The sequence below is a fragment of the Copadichromis virginalis genome, linkage group LG16 (genome assembly GCF_057382275.1).
Source record: "Copadichromis virginalis isolate Kocher_CV1m ecotype Utaka linkage group LG16, C_Virginalis_male_GT1.1, whole genome shotgun sequence".
In the NCBI taxonomy this organism is placed as follows: domain Eukaryota; kingdom Metazoa; phylum Chordata; class Actinopteri; order Cichliformes; family Cichlidae; genus Copadichromis; species Copadichromis virginalis.
In genome coordinates, this window is record NC_140633.1 from 23,265,271 (window position 1) to 23,285,446 (window position 20,176).

At 39.3% G+C, this 20,176-nt stretch overlaps 1 protein-coding gene across 2 annotated transcripts in view; it reads left to right on the forward strand.

Annotated features, from left to right (window-relative positions):
- LOC146690798 (glypican-6-like) overlaps positions 1-20,176 on the forward strand; it is a 78,994-nt gene that overhangs the window by 46,550 nt on the left and 12,268 nt on the right. Inside the window, exons 5-7 of one of the 2 annotated variants that reach the window (XM_085433892.1) lie at positions 3,405-3,535; positions 4,164-4,307; positions 5,292-5,321. In XM_085433892.1, the coding sequence (XP_085290018.1) occupies positions 3,405-3,535; positions 4,164-4,307; positions 5,292-5,321 (305 nt within the window). The remainder of the gene's footprint in view (positions 1-3,404; positions 3,536-4,163; positions 4,308-5,291; positions 5,322-20,176) is intronic. The other variant, XM_085433893.1, reaches the window with a different exon arrangement.

Sequence of the window (20,176 nt, forward strand, 5' to 3'; positions counted from 1 at the left end):
CCATAGATGGGCTTGTTCACTTTCCTTATTTGTCCTTGTCTGCTGGAGGTTGCTGCTGGCTGACATAGCCTGAATTTAAGTGGACATCAATCTCGATAAAGAGGCAGAGGCAAGAGTAAGGCGGGGCAAATAAGCATGTTTCATATCACAAACTGAAATATTAACCTCCAATTTGAATTAAAAATAATTGCCTCGTGCTGTGGTTTCGAGGCATGGTGTCTTTTAGATTTCTGTGTCTCTATCCAGTAAGTCACAGCTGTAAAAACCCCTGCTCAGAATAGGACAAGATATGTCTATTTGCATGGCTGTGTCGTGTTGATAACAAGATTTCCTCTGGCTGGCCAGTAGCCTATCTCAGTGGCGCAAAAGTGATGCAGGGAAAATTTGGCTCAGAGTGGCAGCTGTGCCACAGTGGACTGGACTTCCTGCACTCCTCATAAATGAGAGTCATTAATTCTCCATGTAGGCAGAGTTTTTCACATGTAGCGCAGGAGCCCATCTCTCTATAGGACACAGCTATAGTCCTAGCCTCACTCAACCCAGAACCACATCTTATTCTCCGGCTTTCTTCTTTCCCTGCCTCCCCCCGTGACACTCTCTGTTTCCCTCAGCTGTGTATAAAGACAAAGTTCCCGGGCTAGCTCTCTGTTTGTTGAGCCCATCTGATAAGTTGCAGATAAGTCACCACTGCTGGGAAAGATTGCCATCGTTTTTGATCCTGGAGGCACTCTTCTTTTCTCCTGTGATGAAATACAAGTTGCTCCCAGTTGGCGCTGCTGACCTAAATTTTCAGTATTTGCAACTGAGAGCTTTTAAGCTTGAATTTAGATATACTTTTACCTGTGTTTGTTTTTGTGAGCAGACATACCTGGGGCAGTTGAATGAATTTGCATTATAATCACATTAAATAACAAACAATATGGAAATGCTACGTTCAGATTTTTTTTTTTTAAGGAATATAAGGACACAAAAAGAAAGCAGTCAAACTAAACTGCAGTACGCTGTTAAAAAATACTTTTCTAAAAATGATTGCCATGGCTGCTAATAGACAAACAGCAAAAATATTTTTTCTTTGGCCATTGCAGGTGTTTTTTTTTACACTTAGACCATATGGTTACACAGTTGTGCACTTGAAGTGCTGCTGTAGAAAACCATTTGGCACTGATGTAATCTGTATATTAAGATCTCAGCAAGAATCACAGGCCATTTGCAATTCACAGTGTAAACAAACAGAGGGGCTCTTCAAAGGCTCTGACTTTGACATAATTGGAAAGGAAATGGAAGCAGAGCTGAGCTAATGTTTCTCAGCTTTTTTCCCTTGCCATTAGTGATCTAAGGTCCCAGAAGAATGAAAAGCTGGACAGGTCTGCTATCAAAGCACTAAAGTGTAATTTAGATATTCTTCTTTTCATTTGTTTGTTTTGTGTGTGTCCGGGGGGGGGGGGGGGTATGTACAATATTTGCACAATATTTGCACTACAGTATGTTTTCTCATGTCTGCAGCTGGCTTTTTGTGTAAGGTCAATTATTTTTTTTAATGTTTTCTTTTCAGTCGCCATTTTTGGTCTGTTCCCCATGGAATGGAATGTTATCTATTCCTTCACAGTTTGGGAATACATTATTTTATTTTCCTATGATGGGTGGGGCGGTTGGAGTAGCAAGCCAAAAGAAATACATAATTTATTCTTCAAAAACCAACAAGCTACTTTTGGAATTTTGATACAGATAAAATAAACTGTTAAGGGAGTCATGGAGCATGTACAGTGAGACATCATTGTTTCTGAAGTCTCCAAATGACAGGATTATTATATTTAGGTACAAAGTAATTGTGGAGTACTTATCCACAAACCAGCCTTCTGGTTTGTGGATGGAGATGCATGTTCTGTACTGTCTGCAGAAATGGGCCTTTAGCTATGAATGAGTGGTTTGGTGATGTCCAGTTACCTGTGGCACGGCAGTCAAACTCAGAGCTGCCACCGTACAGACTCTAGCACATCGATATAAATCAACATTAGCAGTGTTTCAGTTTACTCAGTGAGCCTTTAAAGGGCAACAGCAGTTTGCCTAATTAGTCTGAGGTACTGTGCAATGTGAACCATACAGAGTTGTACATATTAGATCATGTGAATGCAACATCCTTTTGAAAAGCTTGCAAATATGTTCATTAAAAACGATGAAAACAAGTGCAGATGATATGTTAAGTGTATCATGTTCAACAAGGCCCTCTGGCTTGTGTCCACACAATATTAATGAGCCATTGACCTTTTTCACAGCATATGTAAATAAGTGCTTGGCTTTCAAAAGTTCTATTAAATCAATTACTCATCAGCACTATTCACTACATGGAGCCTAACAGCATTTTGTAGACTTGATTGAGTTGATCTACATAAAAATTGAATTTGCCTCAAGAAGCATTCATGGTCCGTAAGTGTGCTTGCAGTCTGAGATGGGAAGGTGGTAAATGACAATACTGTGCAGCAATCAGAAAAGAAGATGTAGTAGTTTGCAAATTGTAAACCGTTTGTGTCCTTTTTGTAAAAAGCTCCATGACAATATAGCAAATATTGTCATGTTTGTTTATGTGCTCATCTGCAGAGATGTAAGCCAAAGAGAGGAAACATATCTGCACTTTTAAACCTGAACGGAAGTGTGTGTGTGTGTGTGTGTGTGTGTGTGTGTGTGTGTGTGTGTGTGTGTGTGTGTGTGTGTGTGTGTGTTTTCATAAATAATGAATTAAAAATTCCTAGGGAGGTTGACATATTTTTTCCAGTCAATTAATTGCTTCAATATTAATCAGAGGTAGGCATAGCATTGCACCATTAGTACAATTAGTACCATTTTATTACTTTTTCTGTTGTTTTTCACCTTCTGTGAAAACCAAAAGAGCCCAAAACACAATCAACTGAAAGCAGCTTCAAAATAAAGAGAAAAATATTCAAAAGCATTTTTTAATTTACCAGTTAGATAAAACTATGCACTGCGTTTGGAAACACAAACCCACATAAACAAAATGTGAGCAGTTATAGCTGGCACCTAAATAAAGACCCATTGCAATTGCACACCACTGAATTGAGAAGCACTGCAATGTAAATGAATTCAGGGACATGAGTGGAGACTTTTCTTTGTACTTGATGATTGTGGTTTCTGTTTTCACAATGAATTTCTGGCATTGTGTCAATCATACAGTATTTTTCTTGCAGTGTGTTCTTTACTATTATTGGACTGCTACGTTTACCAAGCATGTAAACAGGCCTTTGTAATTTGAGATGGACCTTGCAGTGCAGTCATTTTTTTTTAATAGTTGCTGTACTGACAGTTATTTTTGTCTGTGAGCACTTTACCAACTGTGTGTTTGCACCTTTGCTCTTCTTCCTCCAACACCACACCTTTTTTTTATATAACAGATGCCATGCTGCTGGTGGCGCAGAGGCTAGAGGGACCTTTCAACATTGAATCTGTCATGGAGCCTATTGATGTCAAGATTTCAGAGGCCATCATGATTATGCAAGATAACAGTGCCCAGGTCTCCTACAGGGTATGTCAATTAGGTACATTTCTCTAAGAACCAAAGTAACACTTCAGACAGGCTGACGAAGTCCAACTTCGTCACAAAATGAGGAATAAGCTTTGCTGGAAGTCATACTGGGCTGTGACTAAGGTGTGGATTACAACACATTCTAATTAAGTCCAAATTTAGGTCTTGTATTTGAATTATATGTTTCAAGTTGGTCAGATAATCTTAGTTCAACTAACAGTAGTTAATGTGTTTCCTGTGTTTTACTGCATTTTTCTTTGCCCACAAAATTGTAGACAGAAAGGAGGAAGAATATTTTTCTGCCTACACTGAATTAGATGCCCGTTCCAATTCAAAACTAAATGCTCAGTTGCCTTTCCCATGCACCAGATGCCGTTTTGTTTATGGCTTAAGTATATGTGGTGTTTTACCAGAAGCCCGTAAAAATTTAACTCAACAAACTTAAATAGCACTGGTCACAGCTCCTAGTCGGATCACCTATCAACATGGTTGCCTCAACTTGACGTAAAGCACTGTCAGGGGTGAATCATTCACAAGACCTTATCCAAACAGTGTATTTTACCTATTTTCTGCATCCCAAGTAATTTAAACTGTTGACAGTTGGGTACCCATGTTCTTGTAATTGTAGGTTTTTCAAGGCTGTGGTCAGCCAAAACCCGCAGGAATCACTAGGTCTGCTCGTGGTGTTTCGGATGTGTTCAACGCCCGCTTCAGGCCCTACAGCCCAGAGGAGAGGCCTACCACTGCAACTGGCACAAGCCTAGACAGACTGGTAAGAAGACAAAAGCCAATGCTTTCTGTTTTCAGACAAGACACTGCTTCAGTGTAAACATCATTTATCTTTTTGACTTGACACTGTTGATTAAAGCTGGTGATTTGCCATGGTAAGCCCCCGGAGCCGGAAATTAATTCTTTGTACTTGTCCTCCATTCAGACCTTTCTATCGATTTGTGTTTGTTAACGAATCAACAGCTTTACCCAAAGACGGCATGGGAAGGTGTGATGTACTGCATTCACTGCCCTTCTCATCCCCGTGCACTTGGCAAACAGAGAAGGGGAAGAAGGGAGATGGATAGATTTTTGTGAGGCTGACCATATCAATTCCTTCTTGAAGGCGCACCTTTATTTTCTGTCAGATAATCTGTATGTTTGTTCAATAGGATCTTGATACATGAATTTCCATCTCAAAGAACCTTGAGACCTAAAATGCTGCATCGGGGTAAAGGTTAACATGGGGGTGGCAGTCCAATTTGGCTGAGAGACAGCTCTGATTGTGTATTACTCCTGCAGCATTACTTCCTTTTACCCTTCCTCTCTTATACCTGGCCTTTCGCATTGAATCTTTTCAAAATGTTTCCGCTATGCTTGTAATATTTAACCTTGAAAAGGAGAAAATTATTCAGTCTGTTTTGGTGAATGGCAGCCTCATTTCTCATAGTTTTTAAAACCTGCCAAATCGAATGTCTTAGTTCTCTGTGTGAGGTTAATAATAGGTTATTTAGTTAATGGGTACATAATTTGAAAAGCAGCCTTTTTTTGCCATCTGGCTCTTGAAATCCCACAACAACAAATGAGCTATTTGTTTTATTCAGTCCTAATTATGTTTTTGCACTTCATCTAATTCATTCTCGATGCATTTTTGATGTCTTATATACAGCAGTTGGCTTTTAAGCGTTATATGTCCGTCAGTGATTTCTCCCACCTACGCTGAATTAATTAAGACTTTCTGTTTCCCTGCCTTTATGCTGCAAACCAGAGGATTGTTTGGAATGCGATGCAACACAGTGTAAGGTTCAACATTTTATACTTATGTTTTTGCTGGGACCGTTATCTTGCACTGTTTTATGCATTAACTGCAAGGAGAAATTGTGTTTTTTTTTTTTATTGTGTGGATGGGGATGCACACACACTCCTCTAATGCTGTATTCAAAGCATTAGAGATTTCTAGCAAGCAAGCATTGGGACTTGTAAATCCCAGTGGTATGCAGCACTTGGTGTGCTAAGTGTCATACTCTCATTTTCATCTCCCAAGGGATTCAATGTCAAATACTCTCATTAAAATGTTTCCTGTGATTTATAAGGTGCTCTAATGCAAAACTCTTCGAAGCTTGATAATGTGGTATATCGTGGCATCAGAAGTGTCAGCTGTTAAGCACAGCGTTTTACAGTTGAGTGGCTAACACCGCAGGGATTGTTGAACACATGCCACGGTGTTCTCAGCTAGTCAAGATGCCTCTCCGAGATCCAACACAAACGTTCATCAACCGCCGCATCTATTCGAGACACATCCTAGTCCAAAACTCTCATTTCTGTAGCTAATAGAGTCAACTCCACAAGGATCCCAACCAGTCAGCAAATGACCTGCTCCGTCACAGCTGACAGAAGGGAGAGCTGTGAAGTCTTGGTGGGGGAGTGTTACGAGCAGCAGCAGCTATAATGGTACAGTGATACGGGGGCACCAGACTGCTCCCGAATAACTAGGCAATAAGCCTCCTTAGAGCTTCTCGCAAAATGGAGCTCAGTGGCAAGGGCTTATTTTTTGACATACTATTACTAAACCAGTTTACATGAGCAGAAAATTCTATTATCAACATGCCTGAGGAATCCATGCTGATCTGGCCACAGAATGCTGCAAATTGTGGGTTTTCTATAATAGGCTGTACCATGTGATGTTTGGCTTATGAAAAATAAAGAAAGATTCTTGACTTATCTTTTAGTTTTGTCCAACTCATGTCCACTGTTCCAGTTCAAAATCAAAACTATACTTGCCACAGATATGTGTGGCTGGGTGAGGTGGGGGCGCTACCTCACGAGTTAGAGTAGCTCATCGGGAACTTGGTGGTTCGATCTCTCGTTGCTCCAGTCTGCCAACTGAACTCGCAATGCACTCACTGGAGTATGAATGTGTATGACTGTTAGATAGAAAGAACGTAAGTCTAGAAAATAGTGCTTGTGGGTGAATAAGATATGTTGTATAAAGCGTTGTATTAAGTTTTATATATATAAAAAAAAAAACACCCAGCACGCCCCTGCGGGCGGTTTATCCTTCAAGCTCGGGTCCTCTACCAGAGGCCTGGGAGCTTGAGGGTCCTGCGCAGTATCTTAGCTGTTCCCAGGACTGCGCTCTTCTGGACAGAGATCTCCGATGTTTTTCCCGGGATCTGCTGGAGCCACTCGCCTAGCTTGGGAGTCACCGCACCTAGTGCTCCGATTACCACGGGGACCACCGTTACCTTCACCCTCCACATCCTCTCGAGCTCTTCTCTGAGCCCTTGGTATTTCTCCAGCTTCTCGTGTTCCTTCTTCCTGATATTGCTGTCATTGGGAACCGCTATAACCGCTATATATATATATATATATATATATATATATATATATATATATATATATATATATATAGAAATAAATAAAGGAACCAGTCAATTTACCATATGTTTGCTGTTGGTATCCTCCGATTCAAATGTGCATAATATGAAATATGCCTACTGAGCTATATTGACTCATACTGTGCAATAAAATGCTGGTCAGATTTTCGTGGCAACTTGAGGGAACCAAAACAAGCCCTCAAATTAACTCTGACATTTTCAATATTATTGTGAATTTGTTAACAAACACTTCGAGCAGATATCGAGCAACATTTGCATAATTCAACCAATTTGATGGGCATATCCTGTCCTTTTAGCTTTATTTTAGATCTCCACTAATTCCCAGTTGGGAATAGCTGTCTCTTTACCACATAGCTGCTTCAGTCAGTTGTTTAAGGAGACTTTGTCTGCCTCGTGCTTGATGCTGACCAGACAGACAATGTTTTCACTAAAAACACTAAAAATTCATCTATAAAGGCGTGGGCTATAACCCAAGTAATTCAAGATCATTCTTTTTAACTTGTGTTGGTCTGCTTTCCATTTTAAAATAGATGAGGAATTTCGAGTTATGTCTGGAATGCGATGCTTCTTGAGACTGAGAATTATGTCTTCATTTGGTATATACTCAAGAACATCATATCAGTATACTCCTTTTTCCATGTTTTGTCATCACTGTAGTACTCCTAATCTGGTTTTAGACATCCAGGTTCCAAAATGATCCAAAGAAATGTATTTTAATCTGCCCAACCTAGAATGTGATGCCATTATTCATCAGGCTTATTTCATCTTGCAGTTTTTTGTTCTTCCTGGGGTATTGTTTGTTCTTGGACACCAGACATATATATTGAGCGGTCAGCTGTGCAGTCTGATCTCATAAAATATGAGATTCCTAAAATGTCATTTTAGGAATTATCACTGCAATTTTTTTTCCCTTTGTGTCTTTTCACAGCAGAAGTGACATCTAAACTTTCAGTTTTTTCATGTGTCATTTCATCTCACAAAATAAAAAGCAAAAACCTTAAAATGCACAGACATGAAGTCAGGAGCTATTTATACATAATCCCATTTTAAACTAAAACATTCTCTGGAAAGATCCTTGTGTGAAGTTTTGCTTCAGTTTTTCAATGCTGTGTTGCACAAAAAGCAAGCAAAAGACAGCCACTGCACCTACTGCTGTTAGTAGAATGGCTCTCTTTTGTACCCATATACCCTTATGTTCAGAAGCCTATTGATGCTGTTGTGATCTTTCCCATCTTTAGTCTTCTGAATCTGTTTGGTTTTGGCAAAACATTGATAGACAATTTGGAAAACATGAAGCAAGAGAAATGCTGGACAAATAACAAGTGGAAGCAAATTCACATACAGAATCAAAGTGTGTTGATGCAGTTCACTTATTTACAGTACAATGGGGGAAAAATCTATAATAATACCTGGCTGTATATTAAATATCAGGATCTGATTGAAGTCTAGAACTTTCAGAAACAGAAGGTAAAAGCAGTAAAGTCCTTGCATCTCAAGGAAGGAAAAAATGAGTTGTGATGTCCATGAGCTCTAGACCTTCATTCAAGTATTACTAACAGTCCTTATCTTTAAAATTGTCTTTGTTCAATTACTTTTGAGCATTTAAAAATTTCAGAAGATTTATAAAAAATGTTGCAATAAGGATTAAAGTCTGCTCTTAAATGACATCTTGATTGGTGGATTTGAAATCTACTGAGGAGGTGTGCATAAGCAAAGCTACAAATATTGTGTCATTGTCCAAAGGTATTTGGACAATGACACAATATTGACACAATATACTTTTGATACCTGATTTAGTGTGCAGTGGTGTACCTTGGACGAGTGAATGTGTTTTAGATGTCTCATTCATCTGCTGTGAAGTCCTGCATTTTACCTCCAGCTGTCAAACCTCTAACTGTGTAAAACTGGTTGTTAGCATCCAGCCAGTAATCTAATGTTGGCAAGCGAGACCATGTGAAAAAAAATTGTCCTAAAATGCACTGTGACAAAGTGTTTGTTTATTTGTACATTTCTACCTCCTGAGAAGTCTGATGATTCTGTCAAAGTTCTGCAGTTGAGGTAACAGCCTATAACCGTAACCGCCTGCAGGTATATGTTACAGTACTCCTGGTTTGTTAGATATGTGTCACTGCTGAGGTTAGGTATAATACATTTATAAATATATGTAAATAGTTAATTCTGAAAACTTGACTGAACACATAGTACAAAAGTTAAACAAAGTCCATTGAACTTAAGTTACCAGGACTTCTTTATAGCCTCTTTTCCACTAATATCTGCTCGATTTGACTCAGCTCGACTCGACTCTACTTGGTATTATTATTTTCCATTACAGTTGAGAATCATTGGTCATTATAGCAACACAGCAAAAAGTCCTGTGACGTCGTTTTTATGTGACACAAATACAACACAGGCGATGGTAAACTAGCTGTTCAGTCTGTGGCTTTTTGTCACTCTCGGGGACCGCAGTGTTGGTTTTTGTGCAGCCATTTTCCTCATCGTCAGGTTTCAGAAAAGGAAAAGGTCTGATTTTTGTGAAGGAGTCGCTCTCATGACTCATCGAGTGATGACTGGCCAGTCAGATACGAAAAAAGTACCTTGTACCAGGCACTGCTACCTAATGGAAAACACTAAAAATCACATCGAGTTGAGTAGGTTCTAGTGCAAATGGATTTATGAAAATCAACTGTCCAGTAGTGTTTATGAAATAATCTCTTACCCTACACTGTATGCTGTAATGCTGCAGTGCTGTACCAAAATACGTTTGTATCACAGTACAACTTTTCCTCACTGAAAGTTTGGTCACAATTCTCTTCACATTAAAGCAAGAAAAGAAAAAGAATACACAAGCACAAACGTCAAACGATAGCAGCCTTCTGTAGCTTGGTAGAGTTGTAAAGCACTTTGGTCTTACTCCAAGATTTTTACAGTATGTGCTGTATATATAAACTGAAACTGCTGCCTTGTTACCTTAGTGCTTAGTGGTGTAAAGGTACAGCTAGCAGCTGTCTCCTGCCATCATTACTGTGGCTGCGTTTATGTGTTCATCTCGCAGCAGGGACATGACTGGGTACCCTGCGAGAACACATCTTTGTTGTCCCACACACTGTTCTCGTTTACATTCTGGCACGAGATAATTACCCACGACAGTGACACTGCTCAGCCCAGTGAAAGTTGACAGCAGTTTAAAGTGTCCTTTGATAACAACTTCTTGTTTAGATTCACTGCTAAGTTTGCAAGTCAAAGAATGAGGAAGGGATGGCAGGGAGTGCTTGTGTTCATTTCTTCTGTTGCCTATAGAGGAGCCTGGAGGAGCAGGCCCACCTCCAGCTCAATGAGCCATGACTGTTTAATTGCCTGACATTCTGTCAGAGCACACACCCTCAAAGCTCGGAGAGAAATGGAGATTTTAAAGTCAAAAGAGGGGATAAAGGCACAACACACTGTCAGGCTCAGAGGTGCATTAAAGATAAGAAGTGGAGCTTTTAATTTGACATTTGTAACAAGTTTTTGTGCAGTTCAATTTAGTGTAGTTTTATAGGTCCTTTTTTGTCCCCTTGTGTAATGCATGGTTCGCAATTTATATGTATGGCAATATAGCACAACAGTGAGTGCAGGGCACAAACAAGGCTAGACTGTGGAAAGAGCCATTAGGGAACACTAAAAAATAAAATAAAGCCTTTGATCCATGAGTTTGTGCACATAGTACTGGACCCTCTTTTTGCATAGGTTTCAGAAGATGTTTTGGAAATATTAGAGATTATATTTTTATATTAAAAAAATTAATCCATGCACATAATGACTGATTATTAATAAATGAAATAATTTGGCAAAACAAGTCCTCCCCCTCCTTCCCATCCTGGAATTTGTTGAATTTTAAAAACACAAACATCATTTACTTGGTTTATTTACCACAACTCTGAGATTTGTTTGAGCTGGTTCATTTCACATTAGACAAGGGTATTTTGCCACAAGAATCTTACAAACGGAAAGTAAATCGCAGAGTAACAACAGACAGAAAAAAGGGGGGAACAAAATACCCTGTTCTGAACTTGAGCGCTCCCTATTTTGCATTACAAATGGCACTTGTAAAATCATGCCTCCACCAATATGTTTGTTTCTTCAACATTCCTTAATATTCAAAATCAGCAATTACTTTTTTGTTTTTTCCCCTGCACACAAACAAAATCGCTTGATGAGTGCACACGTCAAATGGAAAAGCTGTAATTGTAAATAAATTATAGCTCCTCTTTTTCTTTCCTCTTTTTCCACCGCTGCATAGAGCAAATGTTTTTGAAAGCCAAAGTCAACAATCAACTGCGGCAGGTGACCCGATGACCGAGTGGTTAGGGAACATAGCACTTGGGCAGCAACACCGCAAGCTATGAGCCTGTGGTTCTGCGAAAATATACTTGTCAGAACTCCTGCATAAGTTGTATAATGGTTTCACTGTGATTAGCTGAAATCTCCAAACTAAATTCCCCAAAAGCTTGGTTAAATGTAAAAAGTGTAAAAACAGATTGCAATGATTTGGAAATCTCACAAGCCCATATTATAGAAAACATGTCACATTTAAAAAGGCATTTTGCTTTTTCATGAAAACGGCTAACTCGTGTGTTATCGTTTGAAGTGATGGCTGCAACATATCTAACATAATTGGGATGGAGGTAGCAAAAGGTAGGAAAGCTAAACAGCTGGAGGAGGTCAGTAACATGATTGGTTATAAAAAGAGCATCTCAGAGAAGCAGTTTACCAATCTGCAAAAAAAAAAAAACAGGCTCCACAAAGTGTCAAACAAATTCAGAATAATGTTCGATAAAATAAAATTGTTGAGACTGACTCCCGGGTAATTATAATGTGCTTTGAGAGGATCATCCTAAACTACTGTTCTGGACAGTCATCGGTCCACCTATGCGGGGAGCTCTGTCTCACCTGCAGCATATTAACGGATGTTGATGATGCTATTCGTTGACTTCAGCTCTGCGTTTAATACAGTAATCACAGATGAACTAGCACTGAAGCTTCACAGCCTGGTTACTATTCACTGTGCTGTTGGATCAAGGACTTTCTCTCCAACAAGCCTCAGGTAGTGAGAATAGAGGACAGTACATCATCCACACTGGCCCTGATTACAGGTGCACAGCAGAGTTGTGCACTCAGCCCAGACCTCTTGGCACTATTGACTACACTGCCACCCACTCTACAAATAACTTTGTGAGTTTTGCAGACAACACCATTGTACTGGGTCTCATATCAGATGATGATGAGGCTCATTACGGAGAGGATGTCCAAACAACCTGGTCCTGAACACCAGCATGACCAGAAGACTCATTGTGGGGTGACTGCAAGGGGTCGACAACACATAACATGCTCCCCTCCTTGTACACGGGGAGGAGGTAGAATAGATAAACAACCTTATGTTCGTGGGCATTCACATCACAGCTTGAATACATGTCACCTGGTAAAGAAGGTCCAGCAAAGGCTGCTTTTCCTCAGGAGCCATAAATGGGATGGGCTCCCCTTGAGCCTGCTGCAAACTTCTGCAGAACCACAGCAGAAAGCATCCTCTGTCTCAGTATGTCAGTATAGTATGGCAGCTGCACGAAACAAGACAGAAAGCACTTGGCTTGGGCAGTGAGAACAGCACAGGGGATTGTGGGAAATCCTCTCACAGACATGGACTCAGTGTATGCTGACCGTGTCCAAAAGAAGGCCAGCTGCATTGCTGCAGACCCCACCCACTCAAGTAATAAACTGTTTGCCTTTTGGAAGAAGGTATAGGACCATAAAAACAAGAACCAACAGACTGAGGAACAGCTTCTTTCCCGGAGCTCTGAACTCTATCACCCCACCCTACCACGCATACAGACACACATACACACCTCACGCTTTAAAGGGCCGATACATGTGCTAGACACTTTGTAACGCCAACGCTACATTATAATTGTTTCCCTATTGTGTATATTTGTTCATTGTCATTCTCTGTCTTTTTAATCGTGTCTGGTTATAAGCTAATTACCACACAGAATTTTGTTATGTGACTGCATAATGACAGTAAACAATCTGAAAATTCTGTCCTCTAGAGTATGTAATTTCATCAAAAGATTCAGGGAATTGGGAGAAATCTCTGTGTTCAAAAGGGAAGGCTGAAAATCAATATCATGGCCATGACCTTTGGGCCCTCAGGCATCACTGCATTAAAACCGGGAGTGATTCTATTGTGGAAATCTCAGCATGGGCTTAGGAACACTTCCAGTAATCACTGTCTGTGAACTCAGTTAACTGTGCCATCCACATTCGCAGTGCTGAAAGATTTAAAGAGGTTTTTCAGCAGCATATACTCTTATATAGTTTTCTAGGGAAGACCCTGCATATTTCAGCAAGACAAACTAAGACTAAACTACGTAGTATTTACTGCATCTATTACAAAAGTCTGAGCAATGAACTGGTCTGTCTGTAGTCCAGATCTTTGACCAGTTTAAAAACATTTGGTGGACCATGAAATGGAAAAAGATGGCAAACACAACCCAGAACTGTTGAGCAGCTAGAATCCTATATTAGACAAGAGTGGGACAACATTCCTATCCCAGAAGTCCAAACACTTGTCTCCTCACTTCCCAGATGTTTACAGACTGTTGTTAAAACAAGAGGGGATGATACACAGTGGTCCACATTGGCCCTGTACCAACTTCTTTTAGACATTTACCATCAAATTCAAAATTGCAGTTTTTTAATGGTGAATTGTCTTAATGCAGTCCTTTATGTTTATGACATGTTTTTGTATGGCCTATAGTGAAATAAATATGTATTTATGAGACATGCAAATCTTTGCATTGTATTTACGTTTTACACAGCATCCCAACTTAGCATTTATACACTAGGATTTCTTGTTATTTCTGGATTAATGCAACCACTGAAACCAATCTATCTGATCAGTGTTAAGTGATAGGACAACAAGGGCTACTTGGATGTGAAAAAAATGACTCTTTTCTGTGAAAGGCTTTAAATTTTTTACATCTATGAAAGTTGTATAATGCTGATTGCCTTTCAGACTAACTATGTTTTTAAAATCATATGCGGTTCATGCATACATGTCTTAATAAACTTAAGTTTCACACCTTAAATTTAAGGTGAGCACCCATAAACATTGAAATGGCATGATTCACTAAGAGGTCTAGGTCCGGGTCCCCCCCTGTCCTCCATGAACCTGAAAGATAGGAGGGAACTATGACAAATAATCATTCTGCACAGTGAAGGTCAAACATTCCAGTGAAATGACAGTAAGCAACACACTGCCCTCACTCCAGCGTTAGTTTGTTTCTTTTTTGTCCCCTGTGCTTTACAGTAGGTGGGAGGACATCAAGTTAAAAATTCTTCTAAATTCTTGGTTAGGTCTCCCAAAAAGAAAAGATGGTAGCACGGTGGATCGATGGCTGTCTAGAAGGTTTTGCACTTGTGATTTTGTTTACTTTAGATGTTTAAGTTTCCTCCCGCTAAAGCATGCAGGTCAATAAATAGCTATTAGGTGTGACAGTGTGATTGTCTCTGTTTGTTGACTGTGTGACAAGTGATCTGTCTGGGCTCTTCTTTGTGCATTTAGCAAAATGCACGGGCTGTATCCCTGCATGATTTGAATTAGGAGCATATGAGGAATGTGAATGACTGAATAAAAAATTCAAAAGGCAGCTGTTCAGCTAGATTCTGATGATTTGTCTGAACTGCCAACTTGCATACTAAATCTCTTTTATGTGAAGTGGAAATGGTGATTTAGCTTTTTTTTTTTGCTTTCATATGTAGACAAATGATCAGTTAGTACATGAATAACTTGGAAAGCAAAACTGTGTATTCATGTGCATGATCTTTGTTCTTTGCATTCCTTACCATGTTCAGCGGCAAACACTGAGTAACATACATGTGTGGTTTGTGAAGTCACTTGACAGGGAAATAAAAAAACATAACCACTCCTTTTAAAAAAATCTTGACCCTAGCATTATATTTCTGCCATCCAGGGATATGACAAGCCACTGAAACATTCTTGTTTTGGATACAGCCTAATGGAAGTAAAGTGGGCCTATCCACAGCTCCTTTCTCCGAGTTGTTTTATTTACTGACTCTTACCAAAACCATGCAATTATGTAGATTCCACAGATTCTAGCATAACTGATACTTTCTCTGAGACCACACAAAAATAAATAGTCTGGCAGTGCATATGTGGCATGATACTTCAGGACACTGTTTGACCATAAACGCAACGATTTTCTAGGCAAGGGGTGGCACTCATGCATGAATGTTTGAGTGCTTAAATTAAAGCCCACCAAAAACTATAGCTTGTAAATCCAAGTCACCACATCGGCACCGCCTGACACAGATTTGGTCTAACAAACTGTGACGCTCATTATGTGAAAATGTGCTTCATTAGTGACTCCTTGATGGCTGTTTTGGAAGACCACCTTAACAAGTTCACAAGTTCCTTTTTCCAACTAATTACCTGTACAGTTGACAGTTGCTGTGCGGTGGTGGCTGTTTGTTTAGAAAACAAAGGAGCAAACCAAAAAGAACCAAAGCAGACAACATGTCAAGTCGACTCTTTCTTCATAAAACAGCTGTGTTTACAGTTGGTAAGCTAAAAGAGGATGTAACTTTCATTTAGAAGCATGGGACTCTGGTTAGCTTACAAAGTGTAAACATGTGGAGTTGCACGGCGTGGACATATTCTAAAATTTACGATGGGCAGAAACCTTTAGAGCCACTGGTAGATGTGCATTGCACTGTATGCTGTGCATGTGCTTTTACTTATATGGTAAAACCACAGTCCTAAAAAGTACATTTTTAAGCTTGGTATTAGTTGTCAAAGGAGAAAAAAAGCATAGCAGATCCAACCAAACCTGACTAACTTGGGTGGATCTGCTATGAGATCCTGTGATTTTTTTTTTTTTTATTCAGTGAAATCTCCTCCCTTTTCCCAGAAAAAACATTTCTGTAGAAGAAAGAGAGAACAATATGTTATTTGCACTTACTGGTCACTTTATTACGTACATATGTTTAACTGCTTCTTAAACCAAATGTCTAATCAGGCAATCACATGTCATCACCTCAGCACATTAAGGTTATAGACATGGACAAGATGACTTGTTGAAGTTTAAACTGAGCATGAGTGGTACTGAGTTGTTGAGAAACTGCTGATCTACTGGGATTTTCCCACCTCTAGAGTTTACAGAGAGATTTGTCCAAAAAGGAGAAAACATCCAGTGCGCAGCAGTTTGGTGGAAATGGTTTGTTGATGCTAGAAGTTAGGGGGAAATGACCAAACTGCTTTGAGATGATGGGAAGGCAACAGCCACTCAAATAACCACTCGTTACAACCAAAGTATGCGTACGAGCATCTCTGAATGCACAATACATCAAAGCGTGAAGCAGATGGATTACAGCAGACCACGCCATGTGGTCTTCTGCTGTTGCTCAAAGGATTGCTGACAAACTAAGGCTGCGTGGACTCGCCAAAATTGTAGAGTAGAAGATTAAGAAAATGTTTCGTGGTCTGATGAGTCTCAACTTCTCTTGCAGCATTTACATGGTAGGGTCAGAATTTGGCATAAAACACATAAAAGCATGGATCCATCCTGCCTTTAATGGTTCTGGCTGGTGGTGCTGTAATGATTTGGGGTATTTTTTCTTAGTGCCTCTTACTAACAGCTGAACATAGTTTCAACGCCAAAGCCTACCTGAGTATTGTTACTAACCATTGTTACTAATATCACAAAGAATGAAGGCAGTTCTGAAAGAAAAAGAGGGCTACAAAAGTAAACAGATTTCAACTCAGAGACTCGGCTGCATTATCTTAATGCTAATGTCGGGGGGGGGGAGCAGTGACATTTAGTAGAGCTGTGGGATGACTTTACATTATTTATATTCTTTGTCAATTATGTGAATTTGTTTGTCAGGAGTTGTGAATGTTGAAAAAAATAATGAAGAAGCTTGTGGCGCCTTCATTGATTTAAAGATGAAGCACTTAGTTTGCCCTCAGTCACTCGGTTGATTCTCAGGCTGACAATATAAATTTGCGTGGGAAGGCAGAGGAATAACACATTGCTGATATCTGGCTTGTGGCACCACTGTGGACATATTTATTCCTTGAAAAGAGCATTTAGTGCTTTTGGATCTATATGAAGGTTTTTTTTTTAACCCAGTCTGTGTGGGTTGTGTTACGTTGTAAATGAGTTTTTCCTCATCCATGGTTTACTCTCGATGCCACATTTTAGGTCAAGATGACACATTTCAGATGACCAGTAACCACAAATCCCAAGTTTAACGACAAGCAACAAGTTTGTTGCTCATAATAGCAAGAATCTGACACTGTTGTGAGTGGGAGTGTGGTTCTGATTGCATGGGGCAAACAATACAGCTTTTGAGGAAAAAAAAGGAAGTTGTTTATGTAAATGTGTAGGAAGTAGAGGCTGCTTTGAGCACATCACCATCACTTCCTATGACTAAATTATATGTAAGATGAGCATACAGAGACATTTCCCATAGTGACACATCTCAATCAGGTTATCAGGCAACTGCAGCTGACAGTAATCCAATGCTTTATGACCTTGATCCTATAGTGATAAAAGAGACATTGCACATGCTGTATCAGGGCAAAAGGTGCAACAACCATAGAATACTTATCATCCATTTGTTACTGTTGTCATTCACAAGGCAACACTAGTAAGGTTGTCAGCAGGGTGGAAAGAATAACAATCCTGTGTCTCACTGTCAGCTGGGTTGAACAAAACTTTTAAGCTAAAAATATAAGATGAAGAAGCCGTTTCAGCAGAGGGATTTATTCTTCAAGACAATTTCATAACAATCTTATTGCATACGTAAGTGCCTGTGGGTGTAGGACAAGAGGTATAGATATTTTATTTTGTTTTACTTTCTCCAAAGCCTGAGGTGGTTCAAATTAAATTCCCAAAACGACAAAACTGTGATGTGTATCACAATGTGAGTACGGGGCTTATCAAAGTTCAGAAAAGTACAATTTAGAAGGTTTTTCAGGAGCCGGCTTAAGAGAAAACATAAATAATAAATAATTTGATAAACAAACTCAAAAAATACAAACTCAATTCAGAAAAGATAGATATATAGATATAGATATAGATATATACGGTATATATAGATAGATAGATATAGATATGTGTGTAAATGAGAATACAAAATTAGAAGAGCAAAGAAAATCTATACAGAAACTATGCAAACATGATCAGTGCTAGTCCAGTTTGTCCTCTTTTTACCATGCAATACTTAAAAAAATATCAAAAGGACATTTAGAGAAAACGGCTTACAAAAAGCAGCAATTACAGCTAGCAAGATAAAAATACTCTGTCCTGGATTATAGGTATTACGGTATTAAGATACTGCGTTGGCTAAAGCCACAGAGTGCCGCGGTGTTGTATGAGAACATTTTATGTGACAAGAAAATCTCCAGTCAAAATTGTATTTTTTTTATTTGCTTTTTGAGCGTCTTAAAACAGCATGCTGTCCTCTTGTGCAGTCATTCATTTTGATAAATGTGGGACCTGACTCTGTTTGGCTTGCTGGTCATGCCACGATGGCCCAGATGCATCCATCTTTAAGAGTAAAGGCAAAATATAAATATCAATAAAAAGACATTCAGACCACTTAATAATTTATCATTTTACTAAGCTTTAAATGATATACCGTGATCCTATTTTGTCATATTAGTCTTCATTTTTGAACGTAGATACAGAGAGGAAATGAATACTGGCACAATAAGTTCTCCAAACCTTGTTTTTCACCACCTCTGAGATTTTTGCCGTCCGAAATGCCAAACAAATCCAAATCCCCTGATAATTTGCAGGTCTCAGCAATCCATTATTAACGGCTTGACTTTCTATGAAGTCAATTTTGTGACCATTATATCTCACTATGCTTTTAATATCCCACATATCCTTATTATGGTTTTCTGAGAAAATACACAAAACCAGCATATAAAGGATCCATGTAATGCCTTACATCTGCAATCCAGTTGGATAATTGTTTCAGGGATCTTGGCCAGACGCAAAAGCACAGCTTGTCCACAAGTATATGCTGTATACAAGTAAAAGGTCACATTATGCTCCATTTTCCTGCAGTCTCAAATCGGCCTATATATGGCAAAGATCCAAACATGACCCACCCTCTGGCGTGGAGATGTACAAATTCCATTACATTTGTGGTTTAGCTTACAAAGATCACATACTTTATACTACCAGATGGGTATAAGATAGTTGCAATGATAGATATGTCATGAGTTTCTGCTGTTACAGACAGCTGAATGTTACAGTGGCTGAATCTGCTGTGGAATTTTTTTTGTAGCTGCAAATGAAATTTACGAAACCATAAACGTGGTTTATTAAACGAAGAGAGGCACAGGAAGGGAAGTCAGTAAAAACCGCAGATATTGGAAAATGCATAGTATAATAAAAATGGGCGCATAATAACTGAGCTAAAATCATGTGGGGGGGTTTATATACTTTTTTGGATGTTATCATGCTGATAATCAAATTGCCCCAATAACTCTGTTTTACAGTTCGTCACTTTTTTAAGTTAAAATCAAAGGTCAGCCAGCCGCTATAATACCAAAACAGTATTTTTTCCACAAACACTGATTTTATTTTATTCCTTCCATACATTGTCCATTTTCCCCCTCATCGACTAATGCTGGTGCCATAAAGGCTCTGCTACATTTCATATGTGTCAATTCATTAATGAGGCGCACTGGCCCCATTACACTGTACGCTGCTTGCATCTCTGGGGAACAGGGGTAGCAGGGGAAAGCAGGCTTGCCAATGATTGCTCTGTTTTCCATAGTGCATAGCTTCCCTTTAATCATCTCCCTTTTTCAAAGTTCGCCTGTCGTAGCCTTGGGCGAGTCACATGCACAAACTCAACGCCGCTTCATCAATATTCTGTCATTTTTTCCTCACCACGGGATCTTTGTGTGATACATTTTGCTCACTATGATAAACCATATTGCCTAACTGTGTAGTTACCATGGGACTGAGCAAATGGTTTGAGGCAAAAAGACTTAAAATGGGCCATGACAGTCCCGTTCAGTGACAGGATGTAAGTACAACATGAGCTACATCAATAAAGTCATTTATAAGGGAAATACTTGATCTTCATGTGTGTGTGTGTGTGTGTGTGTGCTTTATGTGCAGAATCCAGTATACACAAACCTAGATAAGGTTGGGCTTTAACAACACCTGTGTATTGA